Source organism: Danio rerio, chromosome 15, assembly GCF_049306965.1.
Source record: "Danio rerio strain Tuebingen ecotype United States chromosome 15, GRCz12tu, whole genome shotgun sequence".
Taxonomy (NCBI): domain Eukaryota; kingdom Metazoa; phylum Chordata; class Actinopteri; order Cypriniformes; family Danionidae; genus Danio; species Danio rerio.
In genome coordinates, this window is record NC_133190.1 from 2,705,225 (window position 1) to 2,725,132 (window position 19,908).

Sequence of the window (19,908 nt, forward strand, 5' to 3'; positions counted from 1 at the left end):
GCTGGTTTTAGCTGGATTTAGCTGGTCATTTTCCAGCCTGACCAGCTAAGATCAGGCTGGAAATGGCTGGAAACCAGGCTGGAAATGGCCAAAACCCCTCTAAAACCAGGCTGGTCAACCAGCTAAAACCAGCCAACCAGCCTAGGCTGGTTTAAGCTGGATTTTTCTGCAGGGTAGGATTTTACATAATACAAAAACAACTAAACAAACATTTTCACCTCACTGCCTAGTGACAACTATTTTCAGACATTTTAGCTAGCCATTTTGAGCACAGTTAACTTAAAATGGCACCTTCTGTTATTTTAAACATGTGGATGAGGAAAAAAAACCTCACAACTCGAACAACAGTAAACAACAAGTAAACGTTCACAAAATAAACTATATTTACAATTTAAAACACTTATTGGACACTCATTCCATTCAAAGTTAACTTAAAATGGCACCTTCTGTTATTTTAAAGATGTCAAGCCTGAAATTATTCACACTCCTAGGAAAATTCTGACGTAAAAGTTTTGTTCAAATGTAAATAAAAGCTTTTTTTGTTTCCACAATGATACCCTTTGTACATCTTATTATCTTTTGAGTAAGACCGGTGTCATTTCTGGTCAAAACAAAACTTGCAGGTTGGATTAAAGTAACTTTAAGTCAGAATTTGCCAGGAGTATGTGAATAATTTCGGCAGGATTGACTTAACTTTTTTTTTTTGTATTTAAAAAATGTCAACAATAAAAGTAGTTGTTTAAATAAACCTAGGTCAATAATACTTGAAACTAAATAGCATATATATATATATATATATATATATATATATATATATATATATATATATATATATATATTATATTTTTATTATATATTATATATATTTATATATATATATATATATATATATATATATAGTTAAAGTGAGAATTATTAGCCCCCCTAAATTATTTTCCCCCAATTTCTGTTTAACGGAGGAAAGATTTCTTCAACAGATTTCTAAACATAATAGTTTTAATAACTCATTTCTAATAACTGATTTATTTTACCTTTGCCATGATGACAGCACATAATATTTGACTAGATATTCTTCAAGACACTTCTATACAGCTTAAAGTGACATTTAAAGGCTTAACTTGGTTAATTAGGTTAACTAGGCAGGTTACAGTAATAAAGCAAGTTATTGTATAACAGGTTTGTTCTGTAGACTATCGAAAACAAATATAGCGTAAAGGGGCTAATAATTTTGACCTTAAACTGGCTTTTAAAAAATTAAAAGCTTCTTTCATTCTAGCCGAAATAAAACAAATAAGACTTTCTCCAGAAGAAAAAAATATTATCAGGCATGCTGTGAAAATGCTCTGTTAAACATCATTTGGAAAATAATTAAAGAAGAAAACAAAAATCATAGGGGGGGGCTAATAATTCTGACTTTAACTGTATATAAGAAAAAAGATGCGGTAAATGCTGACCTGCTTTCCAGTGTCCAGAGTAAGATGTCCACTGCACCACTATACAGTTAAACGAGCTGTTCACTGCTCAGTGTCCGAGTGTTTTCAGGGAAAAGACATTAGAAAGAGACATTAGAAGACATGGCGAAGGAATGGAAACCGGTCTCAGGTGTGAGCTGTGTAGAAAAAAGCAGAAGAGGGACAGAGTTAGGAGTAAGGGATACGGATTGTTTCATAAAAGAAAGAAAGCTCTGTTTGGTGGCCAAAAGCACAATAATGGCTTTATTTTACACAGCAGCTCATTAAAATGTCCATGGCAAGGGGAAAGAGGATACTGTTCCACACACATGCGCACACACACACATGCACACAGGTAAGGAATGTCTGCAATTAAGAAACTGAGGAAAGATGGCTATCCAAATATTATATTATGGAGGTAGTACCAAACATTTCAGTCCAAACCTATAAAATAATTTTTCCTTTAGCTTAGTCCATTTATTTATCAGGGGTTACCACAGTGGAATGAACCGCCAACTTATCCAGCATATGTTTTACACAGCGGATGCCCTTCCAGCTGCAACCCATTATTGGGAAACACCCACTCATTCACACTCATAAACTACGGCCAATTCAGTTTATTCAATAGTGTATATGTTTGGACTGTGGGGGAAACCGGAGCACCCTGAGGAAACCCACACCAACAGAACATGCAAACTCCACACAGATATGCCAACTGGTGCAGCCAGGACTCAAAGCAGCGACCTTCTTGCTTTGAGGTGACAGTACTAACCACTGTGCCACCCAAATAATTTAATATGTATTTTTAAAAACCTGTAATAAAAGCTTCATAATGCCGTCATAATCACCTTTAATGTACTGAAGGTAAGACAATAATGAATCACATCTTGCGTAACATCCAACAACACCCTTTAAGTACTTTTAATTGCTTTTAATTTAAATGTAATTTTGTTAGTCCTATCTAGACGCATGGGTTTGATCTTCCTTCATGTTTAGGAGAATACTCTTAGAAACATTTAGGCTCCGTCAAAAAAAAAAAAAAAAGTTTAATTATGCAGGGAACTGGCTGGTCTGGTTTTAGGGGAAAAAAAATACACGACAAAAACACTGCACAGCTCATACTATTAGCTTTTTAAATGCTGTCTAAAGAGAATTGAAGTAAAATCAACAGTTCATTCATTTATTTTCTTGTCGGCTTAGTCCCTTTAATAATCCGGGGTTGACACAGCGGAATGAACCGCCAACTTATTTTTACGCAGCGGATGCCCTCCAGCCGCAACCCATCTCTGGGATATAAAATCATCAGTGTCTTGAGATATTAACATTAGATTGATGTAATTATAAAACAATGTGGTAGTGTGTTAAATTCCACTTTTATGGGTTAAAGAAACAGAGTTTTTAAAAACAGGCTCATTTTATAGCTCTCCTGGGGCCTCATGTACGAAGACTTGCGTGGAAATCTTACTAAAACATTGCGTACGCACAAAGCTGTAAATGTGCGTACGCAGAAAAAAAATCAGATGTACGAAACACTGCGTACGCCGAATCTCACGCATATTCTTTTGTACATCCGAATGAACGTGAAACTGAGCGCAACATGCACGAGCGCAAAACCCCTCCCTGCCTCCGCCCCCGTATGAATATGCTAATGACTATGCTAATGGCAAAACCCAACGAAAAAGCAACGGCAAAAGCAAGCGAGAAGAGAAACTTTGAACAGAATGTGAATTGGAGGTGCTGCTTTCCGAGGTAGACCGGAGAAAAGCGGTGTTATTTGCAAGTTTGACTTAATAACAAAAGAAAAAAATAGAGTGGGAGAGTTTAGCTGATGCGGTTAACACAGTTGGGTCTGAACATCACACTGAGTGAATAAAAAAAGAAAAAGTGTGATTTATAGGTGTAAAATGTTATAGTACTCTTAACAGTCTCAGTGGCGCAGCTCGTAAAACACATAATAACATGTTTTGACAAATTTGAGCATGAACTCTGTTCGAATCCAGCGTCTGATAAAGTCATTCTTCTTTTTTCCCCCGCTACACATCAGATTTTGCCTACTATTTATCACGAGAAAGACAAGTAGGAATCTTTAATAAGTCTGTGCATCATATTTTATTTGCACATTCATTGAATGGAAATGTTTCTGATTCACGCATGCAAATTCATCTTCAGATAGTGTCTTTATAGCAATGTGCGTGCAGTAGATCGCTCCCATTACAATGGGAAAACAGGCGACCACTGCAAATTGCGCTTTAATGTTTAGCTGGTCAACTGTATGGTATGGAAACCTTATATACCTGCTAGATGAACCTGTCTCATACAGCTGCCATTGCAAGGCTCAGACACTTTGTAGAGAGCAATTTAACACAACTGCCTCTAGGAGTCGCCAATGGAAATAAAACAGACACGCACAAAAAAATGTGCGTACGCCAGCCATGAAGCTGGCGTGGAGCTGCGCACATTCCCACGTTCAGTTCATTGTTAGTACATCCAAACGTGAGCGATTCTGAGCGTGAAACCTGGCGTACGCAAAGTTTTTGTGCGTACACAGCGTTGATACATGAGGCCCCTGGTGTTAAGTAGTTCAGATTAACATACCTGTCAACATTGGGATGTGAAAATAAGGGATATGCCCACCATAATAAGGTATTACATTAACAGAGGTGTCACTTAAGAAATGCACAATCTAACGTTGTAATGAAAGCTTTTGACTGCTTTCCTAACACTTTGTGCTCTTTTAGGACAAAATTAGTTGTTTAAAGAGCAACCCCACCAAGATCAAAATCTTTAGATGTTATTATTATTAATAAAATGTGTATTTCTTTTCAAACACAAAAATCAGACTTTCGCTTCGCTTCAAATCGCATGTACAGAATCCGTTTGGGAAACAGCGTGTATTTATCACAATGGAGTGTATCAGCTGACAGTCACGCACCACTATGGGTGATGTAATGTAATGTAATGTGTATTTATATAGCGCATTTACTGTGTATGGCCATACACCCAAAGCACTTCACAATCATGAGGGGGGGTCTCTCCACACCACCACCAGTGTGCAGCATCCACTTGGATGATGCGACGGCAGCCACAGGACAACGGCGCCAGTGCGCTCACCACACACCAGCTATTGGTGGAGTAGAAAGACAGTGATAGAGCCAATTCGGTGGAAGGGGATGATTGGGAGGTCATGATCGTAAGGGCTGATTGAGGGACTTTGGCCAGGACACCAGGGTTACACCCCTGCTCTTTCACGAGAAGTGCCATGGGATTTTTAATGACCAGAGAGAGTCAGGACCTCGGTTAAACGTCTCATCCGAAAGACGGAAATTGTGATGGCACCTGTATTGAAATGGAAGGAAATTCCACCGTTTTTATATTTATTATAAATAAATAATAAATAAAAAGAAAGCTCAGAACAGACTCACGTTTAAGAGCAAGGGGCGTCCCCTGGTGGTTCGGCGGGATGGGTTGCGTATGGGGAGGATTGTCTCTTTAATGCAGTGTTGGGCAGTAGCGTCGCTACAAGTAGTGAAGCTACTAGCTTAACTACAGTAGCTTGGCGGTAGCGTCGCTACTTTCTAAATCAAATAGCTTTTCAGTAGCGAAGCTATTTTATTAGTCAAGGAGCGCAGTAGTGTCCACACAAGCTACATTTTCAGATCGCGGATCAATAAGTGATGGCAACGACATTCACGGAGCTGTGAGGCCGGTGTCGGTGATAGTAAATCCATATGATGGCTAGAATGAGGAATTCTTCTTCTTCCTGTTTTACGATGTTCGACAACAAACTTTTTGGTGCGTTACTGCCACCTCTGGTTGGCGATGTCGCCAACCGAAACTTGTTTGATGGAAAGATGACTGAGGGAGAGGAGTTATTTCTGAGGCAGGATTCCTCGTGACCATACCTCGAGAAGTACATGTTAAGATGCAATAACTTGTTTATATATATATATATATATATATATATATATATATATATACAGTTATATATATATATATTATATATATACAGTTTTATTGATCACTAAGATATGATTGAGTTGGATTTAAGTTGCTTCGATTTCAAAACAAAGTTTGCAAAAATAGCTTGGATGTAGCTAAGCTACTTTTGCCTTGTAGCTTTTAGCTTAGCTTGCTACATTTCCCAGGGGGTAGCTTTTAGTGTAGTTAAGCTACATTTTAAGTAGTGTAGCTAATAGCTTGGCTCACTACATTTTTCAAGTAGCTTGCCCAACACTGCTTTAATGTTTATTGCCACCCTTCAGAGAAAGACTGAAAATACGGGAGAAATACGGGAAAATACATTTACGGGACGATAGCGGGATAGAATTGTAAAATACGTGAGAATCCCGGGAAAAACTTGACAGTTATGGGTTAACATTTTTAAATCATTCTGGGTCTGACGGGAGCACTTTTAGCTTAGCTTAGCATAGATCATTGAAACAGATTAGACCATTTCCAGTGGTGTAAAGTAACTAATTACAAATACTCAAATTAATGTAATTGAGTAGTTTTTCTCAGAAATTGTAGTTTACTAAGTAGTTTTTAAAATGTTTACTTCTACTTTCCCTTGAGTACATTTTTAGTGCTGTATCTGTACTTTTACTCCACTACTTTCCTTCAACCTGCAGTCACTACTGTATTATTTCCTATCTATGGGTATTAGAAAACGTCCAACCTAAAATCAACCAAATATCAACGTCTAATGATGTTACAGCTCGACGTTGTTTGGACGTTACCACTATGACGTCTAGCAGATGTTGGATTTTAGTTGCCATACCTGACTAATAAATGTCAGTATGTGACGTCAATATGATGTTTGTTTAAGATGTTGGCTTGATGTTGGATTTTGGTCTCTTTCTAACAACCTAAAATCAACGTCATTTGAAGTCATTATTGTACATCAAAATAACATTGTCTCAAGACGCTGGTAAGACATTGAATTTCTAAAGCCTAAATCTAACCTAATATTAGCTTCTTATGACATCTTGTGTGTCTGCTGGGCAATAACTGAACTATATGCAGCGACACGGTGGCTCAGTGGTTAGCACTGTCGCCTCACAGCAAGAAGGTCGCTGGTTTGCGTCCCGGCTGGGTCAGTTGGCATTTGCATGTTCTCCCTGTGTTGGCGTTGATTTCCTCCGGGTGCTCCGGTTTCCCCCACAGTCCAAAAACATGTGGTATAGGTGAATTAAAGAGGCTAAATTGGCCGTATTGTCTGAGTGTGTGAATGATTGTGTATGGACCCAGCACTGGGAATATTATATTAGCAAATTCAAAAATACCATAGTCCGGCTGAAAAGTCTCCAATTAAAAAAAAAAACTTTTATCAAGATGCTAATGGTCCAATCTGATTTAATGATCTATGCTAAGCTAAGCTAAAAGAGTTGCAGTGATTGACTGAATGCATTAAAAATGGTAAAACTCAACAGTTTACCTTTGGAGGAGCTGTAAAATTAAACTGTTCCCTTAATAAACATCTTTCTCCCAGGTGACAGCCCTATCGACCTCAGGGTATTGGGATGGTACACTGAGTTTCTATGGATGACCCAGCCAGTGATAGCGATCTAGAAGGATGAAAAAGACTGATGAGTCAAGAGTGATTTCAAACGATCAAGAAAGATCACACGACACTGACAACTCTTGATGCTTGACCCAACCATGTAATTAAAGACTGCAGAGTTTCTAAACAATTAACATTCTTTTCCCCCGTGGTGGGGGGTTTGGTGTGGTGGGGAGAACTGTAGTCTGCTTTCTTAGACTTTTAAGAAGATTTTAGGGAATAGAATTAATTACAAATGCAAATGTTGGCGAGAAGTCAATTTATTTGTGATAAATACACCAGATCTTGTCATAAAATGTGTTATTTTTTCATCCGGGGTCGCCACAGCGGAATGAACCGCCAACTTATCCAGCAAGTTTTTACGCAGCGGATGCCCTTCCAGCAACAATCCATCTCTGGGAAACATCCACTCACACACTACGGACAATTTACCCAATTCACCTGTACCGCATGTCTTTGGGGGAAACCAGAGCATCTGGAGGAAACCCACACAAAGGCAGGGAGAACATGCAAACTCCACACAGAAACGTCAACTGAGCCGAGGTTCAAACCTGCAACCCAGCGGCCTTCTTGCTGTCAGGCAACAGCACTACCTACTGCGCCACTGCCTCACCCAGCCCAGACTTTGACTGAGAGAAATAAAGAACAAAGACATGATATTATGATTTCATTCAAAGCTCTCAGTTGTGTTCGTTTCTTTGCATACTTAAAAAACATGTTATATGAGATTATTTCACAATAACAATCCATAAAAACTTACAAAACGCTTTTCCTTAGATTTTCGTCTTGTTTCTAGTCCAAATATATTTTAAAAATCTCAATCAAGAAGCATTTTCTAGACCAGCAAAAACTATTGTCTTGTTTTAAGAAATAATATGACAAAATGAAGTGAGTTTGTCCTTAAAAACAAACAAAATAATCTGCCAACAGGGTAAGCAAAATGAAAAACAAGATTATTTTGCTAGAAACAAGACAAAAACTCTAAGAACAAACAGCATTTTTTGCAGTGGACTCTTTTTATTTCATATATACTACCTGACAAAAGTCTTGTCGTGGATCCCAGTGGTAAGAGCAACAAATAATAACTTGACTTCTAGTTGATCATTTGGAAACGTGGCAGAAGGTAGATTTTTCTGATGAATCATCTGTTGAATTGCAGAATTGGCCAGCCCAGTCACCAGATATGAACATTATTGAGTATGTCTGGGGTAAGATGGAGGAGGCGTTGAAGATGAATCCAAAGAATCTTGATGAGCTCTGGGAGTCCTGCAGGAACGCTTCCTTTGCCATTCCAGATGACTTTATTAATCAGTGATTTGAGTCATGTCAGAGATGTATGGATGCAGTCCTCCAAGCTCATGATGGAGTCAGACACAATATTCATTCTGTCTCCACTGCAGCAGGACTTTATATTCTATACTGGACATTATTTCTGTTCTGTGATGAGACTTTTGTCTAAGCAGAGTCAGACCGCACTGTCCTAATCAAATCAGTCAAAATCAAGGCATGATCATATTTTATTTTGGTGAAATAAGCGTAATCTAGAGGCCTTTGCCTTTCATATAAGCCCCTTCTGATACTAAATGATCAACTAGAAGTCACGTTATTATTTGTTGTTCCTTAAACTTGGATAGGCAACAAGACTTTTGTCAGGTAGTGTACTGTATGTAAAAACGAATATTTAATTTTCAACCCACCGTCCTAAGAATGAACAACAAAGGAAAATGCACAACAGGAAAAACAATAATAAAATAAAAAATCTATAATAAAATTTAGATAAAAAACACAATAAAATTGAATGAACTGAATTTAGTGTTTGTTTCAGCTGGAAACTACATAGCCATGTTTTCCAAGTTTTACAGATATGTATAAAGAGTTATGTCATGTATTTTGTAATCTCTTCAAAACCTCTACAGTTCATACCTCCTGAAATGTTACCTTGACAAATAAATTAATTTGAAACAAAAAAAAAGCGAATTAGTAATATAATATTAAAAAGAAAATCACAACATTATATTAAAAATAAAAAAATAGTCATTACAAATAAATATCCAAAAATCCAAATGCTAACGCTAATATAACCTTTGCACCTGTTGCTGGAAAACATGTAGGCATATACGGTACCTGTCTTCAATTTGCCGGAAGGCGAAACAACCTGTTCTGATCATGAGAAACTACAGCAGAACAGGTTCACACTCCCAAATTGTACATTTGACAGTTTCCCAAGTCACAGCATGCCCGTTCTTTAAAAATGTCCCCTACTGTGTTGATCTTACTGGAATATTGTAAATATAACACACTGTATTCTGGAGAAGACATGTATCACTTGTCTTCACTTGTTTTTTTTGCTGAACTGTTATTGGTGTATGTTACAGTTATAGATGACTGCTACAAAAGCCGGTGTTTACTTTAAGGCTGTACTCACACAATGTACAGTTGCCTCAAACCGGGCCAAAGCACGCTTGTCCCCCCTCCCGTCTCCCCTGACGGCCCGCACTCACACTACAATCGGGCCTGGGCACACTTGCGTCATCGATGCTTCGCTGTTCGGTGAGCGCTCTCGCTCAGCACAGTGGAGATTTCTCTAGTTATATCGTTTCAGTCGTTTGATATGTGGTGACATGCAGCCAGATATTTCACCAAACAGTCCTTAGGGATGCGGGGACACGCAGTCAGATATTTCGCCGAACAGATCCGCCACTTTTGGCGCTCATAAACAATCATAAAGCCCTCGTGCTGCAGGAATGAGGAGGTCTGCTGAAGGTGCAGCTGTGGTGCAGTGAGGGGTTTGCGTCTGTAATAATCTAGGGCAGTTTACGTTCATTGAACAGTAAGATTGATTAATAAATCCATATGAAAAAGTCCCTTAAAAGTCACGTCTAGCTTTCAGTTTCGGGCTTTGGCGCGTTTTGCACTCAAGCGTACCGCGCCAAAGCCCAAGTGAACCGCACTCAGGCCCACCTCCTCCAACTGGGCCAGGGCCGGCCAAGTGAACCGTGCTTGAGCCCGATTCAGCGCACTCACACTTCTCCAATGATCTAGGAAACGGGCCTGGGCACGGTACGGATGGCATAGTGTGAGTAGGCCCTAAAAAAAAAAGTCAGTTCGGTTGGTGCTTTATAAAATTACCCTGTATTGTTCACCGTATCTACTTTCAGTACCCTGCACTCTTGAAGCTCAGATGGTTTTGAATGTTATGTTAGGGATAAAGTACAGTGCATCTGGAAAGTATTCAAAGCGCTTCACTTTTTCCACATTGTTTTATGTTACAGCCTTATTCCAAAACCGATTAAATACAATTATTTCCTCAACATTCAACTTTTAATATCCCATATTGACTATGTGGAAAAGAATTTTTGTAATCAATTTTCTGATCAATCTTGAGATGTTTCAGCAGCTTCATTGGAGTTCACCTGTGCTCAATTCAGCTGAATAGACATGATTTGATAAGGCATACACCTGTCTATATTAGGGCCCAGGGTTGACAGTGCATGTCAAAGCACAAACCAATCATGAAGACAAAGGAATTGTCTGTAGACCTCAGAGACAGGATTGTCATGAGGCACAAGGCTGGGGAAGGTTACAGAAACACGAAGGGCAGCATTTTTAGAATGAGAGTTTATGTTAGCCAGAAACTGTAGGCAAACTTCTGTCGAGCCGAGTCACGTGTTTGCAGGTTCCCAAAAACGTAACCTGGGCACGCATTCCCAATCAGCCTATGTTATAATTCTCACTTTCAAAAGAACTGTCCCTTGAATCTTTTTGGCCGCATTTACACTGCGCTGTTCAAGTGACTCAATTCCGATTTGTTTCTCCCATGTGGTACAGATCGGATATGGCCCGTGTACCTGTAAGCAGGAACAAATCACATGGATTCAGATTTACTCAAATCAGATTCAGGCCTTGTTCATATGTGGAAATTTATCCGATATGAATCAGATCTGTGTCTCGTGTCTGCAGTGTAAGCAGGTAGATCGAATTTTCACCTGTCAATGTAAGCCGCCATTAAAAACCATAGCGAATGACGTCAAGTCTGACACTTTCATTTCACAACAGACTCCCAAACCTTAAATCTCATACACGAGGACATTCATTCAGTCATTCATTTTCTTTTTGGCTTTGTTCCTTTATTAATCTGGGGTTGCCACAGCGGAATGAACCACCAACTTATCCAGCACGTGTTCCACACAGCGGATGCCCTTCCAGCTGCAACCCATCTCTGGAAAACATCCATACACTCTCATACACTACGGACAATTTAGCCTGTATCCAATTCACCTCTACCGCATGTCTTTGTCCGGAGGAAACCCACACCAACGCTGGGAGAACATGCAAACCCCTCACAGAAACACCAACTGACCCAGTCAAGGCTCAAACCAGCGACCTTCTTGCTATGAGGTGACAGCACTACCTACTGCGCCACTGTGTCACCGGACTTAAACAGCTTTTATATTGTCATATACTGTAACACAGGTATTTAAGCATGTTAACGAGAGCGAGAGAGTGCAATGTCCGCCACGTACATACATCACGTGCATAAATCACGCCATGGACATAACGTTAATATGCCTAAAGGTTTAAAAAAGCCAGTATATCAAAAGAAGATGAACAAATGAGAAGCTTTCTGTCATAAACTATAGTAGAACAGCTTGTCAAAAGCTGCAAACAGATTACATACATGAATAGAGAGCACCCTTTAATTATCAGCTGTTAGTCAGCGCCCGCTCTTTTGTTCCTGGTCATTGCGCCTTTGCCGTGAGCTCTGTAAATGCATATGATCGGATACGTCACTTTTAAAAGACGATGTAAGCAGGTCATCAAAAAAAATCGCATACAGTCACAACATCGGAATTGACCATCAAGATCAGTGTAAATGCAGCCTTAGTTATTAGATTAAGAGTGCCTTCGGCCAAACTTGGGTTGCAAGCAGAGGGCGCGTTAACCGAATATTTTCCGTCATTGACAGATTTTTTTTTAGCAGTGACGGAAAAATCTGAAAGTGATCCGTCATTTTGACGGGTTATCCTGAGGGTGATCTATTGTAATTTGTTGCTAACTGTAATTCCCACTCCTGTCCAGCTGATGGCGATTGCCGTTGTTTTGTCTCCTCTTTGTCACCGCTGCGTACAGTTGCAAAAATGTCACAGCAGCTGAGTGTGAGAAGATTCTTTAAACGGCCAAATAGTTGTGATATTAATAATAAAGGTAAAAAAAGGGGACGTGATGCAGTAGTCGATGAAGAACAGACAAAAATACGATCCAATCAAGCAGCAGCTAGCAAGGTCAGGTTTATTGTTTTTATATTGATGCTCTTGTGCACTACTAAATAATTTATTCATTTTTAGTATTATTTGTTTCTTGCAATCAATATACGTTTATTATTATGTATTTTATCCTTTGTTTGATTATTTTTGTTATGGGACATGCTCTTTGCATTTTATTCAAAGGTTAAACGCAGTGCCTACACTTTGTGTTTACATTATAGCCTGAGTTTGCTGTCATATAAATTAAATGGTAACGATGTAATACCAAAAGGTTGATATGAAGGTATATATGAAGACTGAGTCGCGCCAGCTCCGGGCCGCAGCACCCATTACTCGCGAACCGATTCTGGCTCGGATGCGGCAGCATCAGCTCGCGAATGGCTGCCGCATCTGACCTGACAGACACGGGCCGGAACCGGGCAGTGAGTCCACAGGCATCTGGCCCGAGTACAGCAGCCGGAGTCTTCAGCAGGCGAGAATCTAGCCGGAACTGGCACAAGTGTATTTTGCTCTCTAGGGTGTGTTGTGAGCAGGGCCGGCGTGTCCATAGAGCGACCTAGGCGACCAATAGTGAGCGCAGTGTCCGCGACACCTCCCTCCCTCAGCACCCGCGTGTCCTCAGTTATATCCGTGCATAGTGCGCTGGAAAAGAGGTCCGCGACACCTCACTTAATTTTCATAACCGGTCACTTTCGTTTTCACATTGGGATTGAGGGCGGCATGATCGCCCTCTGCCTAGAGTGGCAGTTCAGCTAGCTCCGGCCCTGGTTGTGAGCACTACCGGACAGAAGGAGCGAGTGCTGTAGTATTTTTTCCCGGTGAAACAAGTGCTCGCAGGATCGGAAATCCCACATTCAGAGAATCCAGCAAACTTTCTGAACACAGCCTTAGAAGAAATGTTTCCTAACTTAAAAAAGCTGGCAGAAGTGGCGCTAGTAAATCCGATCTTTGGTTGCGAGAAGTCGACTTTCCGAGCCAAAGACAGTCTCCCTTAATTGATGCGTTTGATTACGCACAGACGAGCACCCAGTTCAGGTCGACGCAGAAAGAAGATATGAGTTAAGGCAGATAGGAGTTTTTGTTAATTTGTCAAATAAATAAATAAATAAATAAATAATTTAGCCTATATGCACGTCGTGCAACTTCATTATTAAAATATGAATGAAAAAACGATTAGAAAATATGCAAATTAATTGACGGTCAATAAAAGGTTATGACGGAATTTTTACAACCCTCTCCGTCAAAATGACGGACAATGAGAAAGTCTAACGCGACCTCTGGTTGCAAGAAAATGATCTAAGGGTCAACTTAAAGGAACTTATGGCTGTCCTTGGGTATTCCTTCTTAATTAAATGATCCATAGCTACAAAGTCTTGTTTCCAGACACTACAGCGAAATGATTAGTGAAAATCACTTTGCTAGCGGTGACATTTACAAACTTTGTTGAAAAGCTCTTAATACAATCCCTTCCCTCAGGGATTTTTCTGCCTTCAGGGATACCTCAAGTCAAATTACTAAAGGGCTTTCATGCAAGCGGCCAGCGCTCCTGAAGACAAAGACATGACTTGTCCCCTCTCAAAGAGGAGTGATTCAGCAGTTCCACCTCAAGGTTATCAGGAGACATTGGACTCATAAGCCATTAGTATAATTGTAATGTCAGGCAAGAATGTATACTTTAATATAACGCCAGGCAGGATGTGCTGAAAGAACAACCGATCTGAAACCCGAACTATATGATTACAGGGAGGCAAACAAGTAACGAAGAAAGACGTGTTATTTTAGTGCTGTTTAACTTACAAGTCAGTCCATATATTTTTAGGCGTCAATATTAATAATAAAGGAATAATTCACCTCAGATCGTCAATCACTTGACAAACAAACCTGTTTACATTTCTTCCTTCCATTGAATATGAAAGATGACACTTTGAAGAATGCCCAAAACCTGTAACCATTGACCTTCATAGCATTGGTTTGTCCTACTGTGGAAGTCACAGTTTTTCAGCTTCCTTCAAAATATCTTAATTATCTCTAATAAAGGTTTGGAAACACTTGAGTGTGTGTAAACCGTGGGTAAATGTTAATATGTGGGTGAACTATCCATTAATTTCAAACTTCTTTAAGCTAATATGACAGACATGTTGGCATCCTTTGATTATTATCAGTGTTTAATATCAATAAATATAAAAATCATACATTTATTATCCTAGATGTGCAGTATTTGAATAGAAAGACGTGTTATTTTAGTGCTGTTTAACTTACAAGTCAGTCCATATATTCTTAGGCGTCAATATTAATAATAAAGGAATAATTCACTACAGATCATCAATCACTTGACAAACAAACCTGTTTACATTTCTTCCTTCAATTAAACCTGAAAGATGACACTTTGAAGAATGCCCAAAACCTGTAACCATTGACCTTCATAGCATTGGTTTGTCCTACTGTGGAAGTCACAGTTTTTCAGCTTCCTTCACAATATCTTCATTATCTCTACTAATAAAGGTTTGGAAACACTTGAGTGTGTGTAAACCGTGGGTAAATGTTAATTTGTGTGTGAACTATCCATTAATTTCGAACTTCTTTAAGCTAATATGACAGACATTGTGACATCCTTTGATTATTACCAGTGTTTCATATCATTACACATAAAAATCATACATTTAATATTCTATATGTGCAGTATTTGAATGGAAAGGAATTTTATTTTAGTGCTGTTTAACTTACAAGTCAGTCCATATATTCTTAGGCGTCAATATTAATAATAAAGGAATAATTCACTACAGATCATCAATCACTTGACAAACAAACCTGTTTACATTTCTTCCTTCCATTGAACATGAAAGATGACACTTTGAAGAATGCCCAAAACCTTTAACCATTGACCTTCATAGCATTGGTTTGTCCTACTGTGCAAGTCAGTTTTTCAGCTTCCTTCAAAATATCTTCATTATCTCTACTGATAAAGGTTTGGAAACACTTGAGTGTGTGTAAACCGTGGGTAAATGTTAATATGTGGGTGAACTATCCATTAATTTCGAACTTCTTTAAGCTAATATGACAGACATGTTGGCATCCTTTGATTATTATCAGTGTTTAATATCATTAAATATAAAAATCATACATTTATTATCCTAGATGTGCAGTATTTGAATAGAAAGACGTGTTATTTTAGTGCTGTTTAACTTACAAGTCAGTCCATATATTCTTAGGCGTCAATATTAATAATAAAGGAATAATTCACTACAAATCATCAATCATTTCACAAACAAACCTGTTTACATTTCTTCCTTCCATTGAATATGAAAGATGACACTTTGAAGAATGCCCAAAACCTGTAACCATTGACCTTCATAGCATTGGTTTGTCCTACTGTGGAAGTCACAGTTTTTCAGCTTCCTTCACAATATCTTCATTATCTCTACTGATAAAGGTTTGGAAACACTTGAGTGTGTGTAAACCGTGGGTAAATGTTAATTTGTGGGTGAACTATCCATTAATTTAAAACTTCTTTAAGCTAATATGACAGACATGTTGGTATCCTTTGATTATTACCAATGTTTCATATCATTAAATATGAAAATGATGCATTTAAAAGCCTAGATATGCAGTATTTTAATAGAAACAGTTCAAAATAAAGTCCTCTCCCAAGACTGAAGCTTATGTAGGCTTCACCAATGCTGAAAAGTCTCAGACTACAACATGATGCCATTCAAGACTCCACCTTCCCGGTTCTCTTAGCAGTATAAAGAAGCTAGAAACTGTATCTCCCTCTCCCCGTTCCTTCATTTAAAGAAGAATCCCTCTCCCTTTCCCTTTCACCATTCGCTCATTCAAAGAAAGCCTGAGAACGGCTTGCACAGCTAATCTCCAGGACGCTACTTAAACAGCACCATGGCTTCAGCCGGTTTGGAGATATTGGGGATGATCCTGACCGTGGCCGGCTGGCTCGGGGTTATGGTCGCCTGCTGTTTGCCCATGTGGAGAGTGGCTGCATATATAGGCCAGAACATAGTCATCACGCAGATCGTTTGGGAAGGTTTGTGGATGAGCTGCGTGGTGCAAAGCACGGGACAGATGCATTGCAGGGTGTACGACTCCATGCTTGGACTTCCAGATGACTTGCAGGCTGCCCGCGCGCTTACCGTTGTAAGTACACTGCTCGGTGTGGTGGGTATAGCGATGTCCGTGGCTGGAGCGAAGTGCACTAACTGTACGTCAGATCCAGCAAGCAAACCGCGTATAATAATGGCAGCCGGGGGCACGTTTATTTTGTGTGGGCTACTACTGTTAGTTGCCGTCTGCTGGACAGCCAATGGCATCGTTATGGATTTCCACAACCCGCTAATGGAAGATAAGCAGAAGAGGGAGTTTGGGAACTCGCTGTATTTCGGATGGGGTGCGTCATGTCTGCTGATACTTGGCGGAGCAATTTTGACGTGTTCGTGCTCTTCGAAAGCGCGCGGAAATGCTGCGCCGTCAAGGGTGGAGTACTCTGGGGTCAAATCCCTCTCTGTCAACGGATATGATAGGAAAGACTATGTTTGAGGAGTATGAATCTCTCAGACAGACTTTAAACTACTTGCAATTCTGAAGGTTTTTATGGGACAACCTAATTGTTTGATGTTCAATCCACTTAAATTTGTAAAAACAATGAAGTTGACTTAATCGATTTGTGTTGGGACAACATGAAGAAACTGTGTGGAACCCAGCTTTTTTTTTTTTTTACAGTGAATGTCAAAAACGGATCAGTGACTGATGCTTGTTAAGAATACTGCGGATATTAGTGTTATTGTTTGCATTATTGTGTGTGTGTGTGTGTGTGTTTATGTGATTTAAAATAACAATTTGTTGTACACACTCAAAACTTATTTAAAATGAGCTGAAACAACTAAATTCTTGAGGTTTTTGGGGACAACTTAATTGTTTTATGTTCCCTCCACTTGAATTTTTGTTTAACAGTAAATGTCAAGAACAAATCAATGACTGATGCTTGATTTTGTATTATTGTGTTTGTGTGTGTGTGTGTGTGTGCGTGTGTGTGTGTGTGTGTGTGTGTGTGTGTGTGTGTGTGTGTGTGTGTGGTTTAAGAGGACAAACATTTATTTTGCTAATCTTTTAAACTACTTTAATTTGAAATGAGCTGAGACAACACAATTCTTAAGGTTTTTGGGGGGGACAACTTAATTGTTTTATGTTCAATCCACTTAAATTTTGTAAAAAAATAAAATAAAATTTAGCTAATTAGACAGCATAAAGGAATTGTGTTGAATCCAGCATTTGTTTTACACCCAAAACTGTTTCATGTGCTGTTTGTTCAAACTACTTGTTTAAATTGAGCTGAATCAACACAATACTTAAGGTTTTTTTGGGACAACCTAATTGTTTTATGTTCAATCCACTTAAATTTTGTAAAAACAGTTCAGTTAATGTTAGTTAGACAACATGGAGGAATTTTTTTTACAGTAAATGTCAAGAACAAATCAATGACTGATGCTTGATTTTGTATTATTGTGTTTGTGTGTTTGTGTGTGTGTGTTTGTGTGTGTGTGTGTGTGTGTGTGTGTGTGTGTGTGTGTGTATGTGTGTGTGTGTGTGTGTGTGTGTGTGTGTGTGTGTGTGTGTGTGTGTGTGTGGTTTAAGAGGACAAACATTTATTTTGCTGATCTTTTAAACTACTTTAATTTGAAATGAGTTGAGACAACACAATTCTTAAGGTTTTTTTGGGGGGACAACTTAACTGTTTTATGTTCAATCCACTTAAATTTTGTAAAAAATAAAATAAAATTTAGCTAATTAGACAGCATAAAGGAATTGTGTTGAATCCAGCATTTGTTTTACACCCAAAACTGTTTCATGTGCTGTTTGTTCAAACTACTTGTTTTAATTGAGCTGAATCAACACAATACTTAAGGGTTTTTTGGGACAACCTAATTGTTTTATGTTCAATCCACTTAAATTTGTAAAAACAATGAAGTTGACTTAATGGATTTGTGTTGGGACAACATGAAGGAATTGTGTGGAACCCAGCTTTTTTACGGTAAATGTCAATAATGAATCAGTCACTGATACTTGATTAACAATACTGCGGATATTAGTGTTTGCATTATTGTGTGTGTGTGTGTGTTTGTTTATGTGGTTTAAAAGAACAATGTGTTGTATACACTCAAAACTTATTTATAATAGGCTGAAACAACATGATTCTTAATGTTTTTTTGGGCACAACTTAATTGTTTTATGTTCAACCCACTTGAATGTTGTAAAAACAGTTCAGTTAATGTTAGTGAGACAACATGGAGGAATCTGTTTAACAGTAAATGTCAAGAACAAATCAATGACTGATGCTTGATTTTGTATTATTGTGTGTGTGTGTGTGTGTGTGTGTGTGTTTGTGCTTGTTTATGTGGTTTATGAGGACAAACACTACTTTTGCTGCTTTTTAAACTACTTTTATTTAAAGTGAGCTGAATCAACACAATTCTTTTGTTTTTTTTTTTGGGACAACCTAATTGTTTTATTTTCAATCCACTTAAATTTGTAAATACAATGAAATTGACTTAATCGATTTGTGTTGTGACAACATGAAGGAATTGTGTGGAACCCAGCTTTTTTACGGTAAATGTCAAAAAAGAATCAGTGACTGATACTTGATTAACAATACTGCGGATATTAGTATTTACGTTATTGTGTGTGTGTGTGTGTGTGTGTGTGTGTGTGTGTGTGTGTGTGTGTGTGTGTGTGTGTGTGTGTTTATGTGGTTTAAAAGAACAATGTGTTGTATACACTTAAAACTTATTTAAAATAGGCTGAAACAACACAACTCTTGAAGTTTTTTGGGCACAACTTAATTGTTTTAAGTTCAACCCACTTGAATTTTGTAAAAACAGTTCAGTTAATGTTAGTTAGACACCATGAAGGAATCATGTGGAATCCAGCATTTGTTTAACAGTAAACGTCAAAAACCAATCAGTGACTGATGCTTGATTTTTGCATTATTGTGTGTGTGCGTGCTTGTTTATGTGGTTTAAGAGGATGAAAAAATCTGTATTATGGCATTGCTATGACACAGTTATCACAAAAAGCAGGTGAAATATGAGGACATTGCTGACCTCAAGCTTCTAAATCAGACAGGATGAGTTTATTTCCGAGAGTGAAGCTGCACACAGTCTCCTGTGATGGTTGGGTTGAGGGGTAGGGTGGGGTTAGGGCAATACAATATACAGTTTGAACAGTGTAAAATGAACGGAAACCTTTTACCAAAAACAAACATTATGTTTTATGTTCAATCCTCATAAATTTGTCAAAAGTGTTAAGTTACTTAATCAATTTGTGTTGGGACAACATGAATATGTTGTGGAACCTGCATAGTGTAAACTAAAAATATAAATACTTTTGCTGCCTGTTTACATATTTAAAATAAGCTGAACTAACACAATTATTGAGATTGGGGGGAGGGGGGCAACTTAATTATTTAATAAAAATAAAATTATATATCAAACACAGCTGATTCTGTTAACCGATGTGTTCAAGACTCTTTTGATTCCTCGATTATTTGAATCAGCTGTGTTTGATTAGGGTTGGAGCAAAACTGTGCAGAGCTGCGGCTTACAGGAATTGACTTTGACACCTGGTTTAT

General features: G+C 38.5%; 1 protein-coding gene across 1 annotated transcript; it reads left to right on the forward strand.

Moving 5' to 3' along the window:
• The first annotated feature begins 16,045 nt into the window (after positions 1-16,045).
• On the forward strand, positions 16,046-16,947 carry LOC100333734 (claudin-4). The gene has a single exon (XM_005169680.6). It carries the CDS (start codon positions 16,167-16,169, stop codon positions 16,818-16,820), a length of 654 nt encoding a protein of 217 aa, XP_005169737.1. The 5' UTR covers positions 16,046-16,166; the 3' UTR covers positions 16,821-16,947.
• The last annotated feature ends 2,961 nt before the right edge of the window (positions 16,948-19,908 follow it).

Coding starts and splice junctions, on each gene's coding strand:
- LOC100333734 (XM_005169680.6), top strand. CDS start 16,167: ATGGCTTCAGCCGGTTTGGAGATATTGGGGATGATCCTGACCGTGGCC.